The sequence below is a fragment of the Microtus ochrogaster genome, unplaced genomic scaffold (assembly GCF_000317375.1).
Source record: "Microtus ochrogaster isolate Prairie Vole_2 unplaced genomic scaffold, MicOch1.0 UNK41, whole genome shotgun sequence".
Classification (NCBI taxonomy): domain Eukaryota; kingdom Metazoa; phylum Chordata; class Mammalia; order Rodentia; family Cricetidae; genus Microtus; species Microtus ochrogaster.
In genome coordinates this window covers 3,046,492-3,054,753 of record NW_004949139.1, presented here as the reverse complement: position 1 = coordinate 3,054,753, position 8,262 = coordinate 3,046,492, and the positions used below count along the sequence as shown (strand labels likewise).

General features: G+C 36.6%; 1 protein-coding gene across 1 annotated transcript; it reads right to left on the bottom strand.

Annotated features, from left to right (window-relative positions):
* Window positions 1-1,223: 1,223 nt before the first annotated feature.
* On the bottom strand, window positions 1,224-2,174 carry LOC101991153 (olfactory receptor 51F1-like). The gene has a single exon (XM_005368871.1). It carries the CDS (start codon window positions 2,172-2,174, stop codon window positions 1,224-1,226), a length of 951 nt encoding a protein of 316 aa, XP_005368928.1.
* Between the last annotated feature and the right edge of the window lie 6,088 nt (window positions 2,175-8,262).

The window sequence follows — 8,262 nt, the reverse complement described above, 5'->3', positions numbered from 1 at the left end:
GCAAGCTGACGTGACCTGGATCCAGCACACTGGTGTCGAGTTTTTGTGGGTTGCACGTGACATCCATCATATATATCACCATACTGTTTGCATCTCTAATTTTCTCTGTGGATCAGAGAGTTTAAGCTTTTCATTGTCTCCTAAATCCAAAAACTTTCCTCAATCATTTTTTAGGAAGTAAATATTTTGTGTCTAACTCTGTACAAATTGCTTATCAGCAGAGAATCAACACTCAACTTCGACTTTAGCTTGTTGGTTGGTAAGGAAGTATTATAAGTCATTGACATTCACAGAGCATGAAATTTTGCTGAAATTAATGTAAGTGTGTCCACTTTGGGTTTATTTTCTTGTGATCCAGATAACATGGATTATATTAAATTCTTAATGAACCATTTTCCTTATATAAATTATCATAATATACATTTCCTAATAAATTATTTAGAAACAAACCAGTAACATTTGTTTTAAGGTCCTTGCATTTTATTTGATGAAGTCTTTGACACTGATTTCTATTCCATTCATCAAATAAAAAAGAAATAATCCTAATTCTATAAACTTTTTCTGACTGCCACTTGATAATCACTTGTCTAAACTATATGTTCTTATCAATATATTTTATATCGCTATGAAGGTAATGAAGTAAAATAGTTTTGAAAAAAGCTGTTAAACATTTAGAAATGAGGCAAGGAATCTTAGTAGTCCATATTATACTTCTGATCATGTAGCATTTTCCCTGGGTACATTTGGCAAAGTGTGGAATACAGAGCACAGAGTCTAGGATATGGGAGTTGTAGATTAAAATATCAGTTCTGCTCCAGGTTAGATGTGTGGACTAAGTGGATCTAGACCTTCATTTAACCATATTTTAATTGCATTGTAAATAATGGTATATACTTCACTAGGCTGTTTTGAAGGATAGATAGAATATATCTTCTGGGACATTAGTATAAAACAGCAAAAACTATCAGGAAATGTCAGTTATTTTGAGTAATAGTTTTACTTCTCCGTCACTACTATTTACATTTCCCTATTAGAATATAAAACTTGTGGAAAAGTATGGAATATTTGTCTTTTAAACAGAAAGCATCTAAATACTTAGTAAAATTGCTATGTATCAAAACCACCTTGGAAACTGCCACATCTAATGGGTATTCTCCAACCACAGCTGCTTTTGCAGCAAGAAAACCACACCAGGCTTTTCAGAAGTTAAGAGCAATCTCTGTTTATTTTGTATAGAGCAAACTAAGGATAGCCTTTTGGATTTGTTTTGTTTTTAAACTATAGATGATGGGGTTGAGCACAGGGGGTAAAATAAGGTAAACATTGCCCATCATAGAACGGACTACTTTGGGGGCTGACTGACCATAGCGATGCACCAGGGACAGGCTAAACATAGGGATGTAGAGAATAGCAACTGCTCCAATGTGGGACATGCAGGTGCTGAAGACCTTGTACCGTTCTCCAAAGGAGGCAATAGTGAGGACAGAACGGATGATCAGTATATAAGACAAAATAATGCAAGAAATGTCTAACCCTACGGTCAGAATGACCTCAACTAATCCACATATGCTGTTGGCCCAAGTGTCTGAACATGCTAACTTAATCACATCTGGATGATAACAGTAGGAATGGGAGAGAGTAATCACTCTACAGAAAGAAACTGGCTTAAGGAGCAAAAGCAGGGTAACTACTAATACTATAGCACGTATAATCACTAGGAAACCCATCTGAATGATTCTAGAATTAGTAAGAATTGTAGTGTATCTAAGAGGATTACAGATTGCTATGTAACGGTCAAAAGCCATAGCCACCAGCACCCCAGATTCTATACATGTGAACCCGTGAAGAAAAAACATCTGAACAATGCACCAATCTAGACTGATTTCATTTGCACAAAACCACAGGATCCTCAGAGTGGTTGACATTGTAGAAATAGTCAAACCCAGGTCAGTGGCTGAGAGCATCGAGAGAAAATAGTACATAGGTTCATGCAGACTCTGCTGGGTTACAATGATAAAGAGGATCATGCTGTTCCCAGAGAGGGCGGTGGCATAAAGGCAGCAGAAGGGGATGGAGATCCAGGCATGAGCAGACTCTAGGCCAGGAACGCCAGTCAACAAGAAAGTTGGTGTTTTCATTGTGAAGTTGCTCAGGAATTCTGTGTTGTCCTGCATTTTGTAGCATATGTCTTTAAAACACTTACATCCAAATAAGTAACAAACTTTAGTGTCATAAAGAGTGTTTAGACAATATTCTGATTAAAAATAACCACTCTAGAAAATAAAGTTCTTTATCCAAAACACTAAAATGTATTAATCTAGCAATTATAACTAGAGGCATTTAGAAAAGACAATGATTTTTTTCCTTAAAAGGAGAAAATATACTCACATAATTCTGCACACTTATAAATTTTTTTTTATATTCACATACTTTTAAGTTCCACCAGATTATGAGCACAGATAGTCATTTCTGGGACTGTAGAAAATAGCAATGTTTCAGTGTGGGAGACTCAGTTCCTAGAAATCAGAAAAAGAAGTGCATTGGATTCGAATATGCTGTGTTTAAAGTGTGCAAGGGAAACCTATGTAAATATACTCGTGTATTTGTTCTGCCTGTGTAACACTCCAGACTTAGATCTCTAGAAATCGATCATTTTAATCCCACAGAATAGAAAAACAGACAAGGAGAATAGGTTATAAAAAGAAAATTAATGAAGACAGAGTATGGTGGAAGTTTAAGGGAAGGGTTATATCTCCTAAGCCATGGAAAGTCTGAATCTTTATGAGAACCATAAAAACAAAGAGGCCATGGCTTCCCCATGTACATGTTAATAACAGAGCTGAACTGCATGAGCTGCCAAGTTTAGTGTGTATTAAAACATTCGAGTTCAGTTCAGAGTATGGTAGTGATCTGGAGGAAAGCTGGTGCCCTTGCCACCTGAAACTGCTGCTCTGCAGCAGTGCCTTAGGGAGTGGGAGTAGAAAGGTGGTGGTGTAGGTTATGTCATTTTCAGAAATGTAGCAATTAGGGCAATGACAGAAATAGGTTGGGACTGAAGAAAGCTATAAGAGGTACGGATATGTTATGAAAATGGGAGAATTTAGAGAAACATACAAATTTATAAACTGCAGTTTTAGGTCCAGTAAGTAGATGGTGGTGAATTTTATATAAAGGAGAGAGTTCTACTGATACTTGAGTCTGAAAGCATCATGGGATTGAGCACAGTAAAAAGAGCAAATCGACCCCAGAAAGATGAGTTAAGCATTTTCATTGACACTAGGCTGTGTCAACTTGGTAGACTGGTGGAGAGTCATTCCAGGGAGTTTTCCCTCAGTAGCTACAGATCTCTCAGGGAATCATGAATGTAGATTTGCTCCTTTCCAAATAGTATGGAGTGGTGGATGTTAGTTTGAGGACAAGGAAGAAGACAGAATTAGACAGGCAGATGGTTCCATAGGCATAAGTGTTTTAAAGCTCTATTCATTTAAAATTATAAATTACTTAATTAATTTATAGGATAACTAAAATCAAAGAGTAGCAATGTTACTTACCTTATTAAGGTTTTCAGTCAAATTGAGCATGAAATTTGCGTTATCCTAGTAAATATATTGTAATGTATAATGTATCATTCTTCTCAGGCCATTTTTCTTCTGTTAAATATCTAATTTCATGACTTGCAACTATATCTGAGAGGAATAATTACAATATACAGCTATAAAATAATTACAATGTATAGCTTGATAATATTATATGGATCCCAAAAATAGAGTAGAGTATACTATTACCTTATCTGTAAGCCTTTGAATATTTGTGTGTAGCTAATAAACAAAATACAAAGACAACACAGTGAACATCCTCATCTATCTTCCAGGGCTGTGTAGAAACATTAACTTCCTCTGTCTTTGCTAGCAGACATAGAACAGGCTATCAAGGGACCTATAGCCTTTATAGTAAGTTTCAACTGAACTGTGAGATTATATGTAAGATGTGTATCTCTCTGGGGAAACTAACAAAGAAGAAACAGCTTGTATAAAAATGGAAGGTACCACTACTGACTCCCAAAAGATATTAAACTATTATCTCAAATGAACAGTGGTCCCCAGGAGTACTGGATGATAAAGGAAGCCAAAGCATTCATAAATAGTTGGCTCTCCATATTGCTGTGCTCTGTTTCTTGAGCATTATGCTACACCACTGTGAGTTCATACATGCACTATCGTGTCTGAGTAAACCCCATTTCCTGTAGTTATCAGTCATCACCTCTGACTCATGCAATGCTTCCACTCTCTCTGTGATGATCCCTGAGTCTTGTGGGGAAGGCTGCTCTCTAGATTGCCCATTTAGGCCTTATTACTCCATGATCTCTTATTCTCTGAAAACTACCAGTTATGGGTCTCTGTATTAATTAGCATCTACTGCAAACAGAAACTTCTCTGATGTGAGTTGATGGGTGCACTAATCTACAGGAATAACAATGAGCATCAGAACTCATTGTAACACTATGCCCACTTAACAGAATAACAGTAGGTTCATCCCTAGGGCCAAATCTAGCCACAGGTTCTTGGCCCCATTAATGTTCCCAGGCATGAGCTCTATCTAGTTGAAAGGACCTTAAATCTGATCTGAAAAGAGTCATTTACTTACACAACATTTGAGCCTTTATTTCAGCAGAAGGCATATCTTGCCAAGATAATCATTGTTATAGCTTATAGAGTTCCCAGATGAGTACGATTATGCCTAGCATCTTCTAGATAAAATCAAACTAGGCAGGAGGAATGAAGCTCTCAGAGCAGTACCTTATTGATTTCCCTCTGTTCTATAACTCCGATATGTGGTGTCTTCAGTAACAGAGTGTGATGGGTTATAGTTGTACTTAAGGTACACAATGTGATACTGTTACGTGTATACAAGGTAACATTATGAGATCAGGAAAACTAGTATATACATTTCCTCTGATGTTTATGTCTCAGTGCAAAAACATTATTCTATATATCGTGATATTTCATGTTTTCATTAAAGAATAAGAGAAGAATAAATAGAAGAATCTCTTGAATCTGAGAGTAAAGCATGACAGTGAATTTACTCATATGCCTATGTTTTGTAACTGTGTAATACCCACCCAGGTCCAAAGACATACATTTTACAAAGAACATACTGAAAAAAAGTGTAGAATTATGTCCTCAAGTCATCCATGTAATGGTAAATTATAGATTTAGGAAAATTTTTACATATTATTTCGAATGGCTGACTTACAAAGTATTGGAATAGGATGGGATATTGAGCATTTCCTGTGGAAGGATTGTCCACTGGTATCTCCTATTAGGTTGAATTATTATAAGTAGTCACTGTGAATGCAAATTTTTCTCTGTCCTTTTCTTGTAAAGGCATAGTGAAGAAACAATCTTTTAAATCAATAACTCTAAGAGGCCATCCTTTTGGTAGTAAAGAAGTCAGAGGAATTCCAGATTTTAGAGAGCCCAAAGGTTGAATTACCTTATTGACAGCTCTTAGATCTGTCACCATTCTCCATTTACTGATTTATTTTTAACAACAAATACAGAAGAATTCCAAGGGCTGGTTGATTCTTCAATATGGTGAGCATCTAGTTGCTCTTGTACCAGCTGTTCTAAAACCTGCAGTTTTTCTTCAGTTAGAGGCAACTGTTTAACCCATATTGGTTTCAGTTAACCATTTTAAAGGCAGGGCTGTGGTACCTCTAAAGGTTTGCTAGTTGCTTTGTGTTCTTGTACTGATGGAAGAGAGTCATCTGTCTATGTGTTACTTTCATTAGTTAATAAAGAAACTGCCTTGGCCCTTTGATAGGACAGAAAATTAGGTAGGCGAAGTAAACATAACAGAATGCTGGGAAGAAGGGAAGTGAGGCAGTCGCCATGACTCTCCTCTCTGAGACAGACGCAGGTTAGAATCCTTCCTGGTAAGCTACCATCTCATGGTGCTACACAGATTACTAAATATGGGTTAAAGCAGGATGTAAGAATTAGCCAATAAGAGGCTACAGATAATGGGCCAAGCACTGTTTAAATGAATACCATTTGTATGTTGTTATTTCGGGTATAAAGCTAGGTATGCAGGAGCTGGGTGGGAACGCAGCCCACCACTCCTCATCTACATTGTACCACCTAGATGACTGGTGACTTTTGTGTATAGTAACTTATAATATTATTCCCAGAATTACGAGTTCCTGGGACTGCAAGAATGTTAACCTGGGTATTCCATTTCTGCAGCAGGTCACAACCCCATAAATTCACTGCAATATCAGCTGCATATGGCCTCAGCTTCCCTCTCTGATGTTCTGGTCCTATGCAATCAACCCATCTCATGCTTTGTTTAATTTCAGATATGGTTCTAATTCCTAGTAATTGAACATCTGCCTCTTGAAGAGGCCTATTTGGATGCCAAGATTCTGGAGTAATGAAACATCTGCACCTGTGTCTATTGAACCAACAATTACAGTGTCATTTATATGCACTATTAGCTTTGGTCTTGGATCATTTATAGAAGTCTGTCAGAATATACATTTCTTATTTCTTATTGGAATTTTTGATTTATACTCCATGTTTTATTCCATCATCCAGAGCAGTATGGTCTTTTACAGAAGGCTCAAGATTTTTTAATTTTCCTGGTGAAACATGTCCTCCACAGCGATTGGGAATGACTGGACCACTTTTGGCTTGGGGGCCCTTTAAGAGGCCCATCAAGGAGTTTCTTGATGGTATCAGGTTTCCTTGTCTATCTTTTGTTGATCTGTATTCATTGGTCCAATGACAGCCTTTGCCACAACTTCTACATATACCTGAAGGCAGAGTCCTCCTATTCTTGCCATTCCCAGAGGAGATATTATTCCTAGGAATAATACAATCCCTTCTCAGATGTTTTATTCTACCACAATTAAAACATTTGGTATTTTGCTCTCTCTTCATTCCTGTGAAAATTGTTTCTCCTACCCAGAATTCAGTATTATAGTCATATATCTCAATGTTCATTATATGCAGGATCCATTCATCCGTAGGTGCTGATCTAACTTTTAAAGACCCAAGTATCTTTTTGCATTCTAAGTTATATTTTCAAAAGCCAGAGATTCATAAGTGCTTGTCTAACATCTGGGTCTGTTACTCCTATTTGTACAGCCTTAGTTAATCTTTGAAAAGGTCACTAAAGGGTTCGCTCTGATCCTGTTTAACCCTTGTATGTGTTTCAATTTGTTTTCCTAGTTCTTAAATCTTGTCCCAAGCATTTAAGGCTGCTTTGTGGCATAAGGACAAAATTTGTTCATTGTAAAGACTTTGAACCTGTGGGTCAGCATAAGTGTCCTCACCAAGAATCTGACCTTGGGAAGTCTCAAGTCCTTTTGCTTTTCCCTGTTGTTCTAAATTTTTTTCCTCTTCCCTGAAATAACATTTAAATATCAATTGAGGCTTATCATCCAGGATTGTTGAAAGTAACTGAAGCTAGTCATGTGGTCTAGCCTTAGTGTTAGAAGCCTATGTCTTTATCGTCTCCCTAACAAATGTAGAATACAAGCCATAAGTTATGACAGCTTGTTTAATTTCTTTTAGATCATTTATTCCTATAGGTATCAATCTACCTTTTTTGGATCCTTTTGGGCCTTTAGAATATGATGCTTTGTCAGAGTAGATTACAGATAGGAAGCTAAAACCCTGTGTAAGTCATCTCTGGCAGCTACTGGCAATGTTGAATCCTGCCCTTGTGCCTTCTTTCCTTGTTCATCAGCTCCAATAATTTCCTGAATCATTTCAAATCTTTTTATTATTATATTTTGTAAAGCCTGAATCCCTGGCCTGTATATATTTCTACCAATTTCATTGAGTCACCTGACCTCTGGTTCTCATTCTGCACATGTGATTCCACAGTCTAAAGTTTTTCCTTTAAAGATAACACCACATCCTAGAACATTACTTGAACAGCATGCAGATAGCCATCCTGGGGAAGATACTCTATCTACTAACTTATCATAACTTTTTAACAAATTTTGATTATCAAATTAAACAGCATAAACTCAGATATTTTCTCAGTATCCTTTAGATATGGATTCAATTTTGTCTGTCAAATTAATGTTACCCTTTTCAATAGTACTAATTTTTTTCAGGTTACTTTTGATTTTCAATGGTATTAATCTGGTTGGCAAGCTGTTTATTATTCGTCTGTAAAGACTGCATCATTTGTAAAAGTACCTAATTCTTAGCTCTGTTATCAAATTGTTTTCTTGAGTATATAATATGA

Coding starts and splice junctions, on each gene's coding strand:
- LOC101991153 (XM_005368871.1), bottom strand. CDS start 2,174: ATGCAGGACAACACAGAATTCCTGAGCAACTTCACAATGAAAACACCA.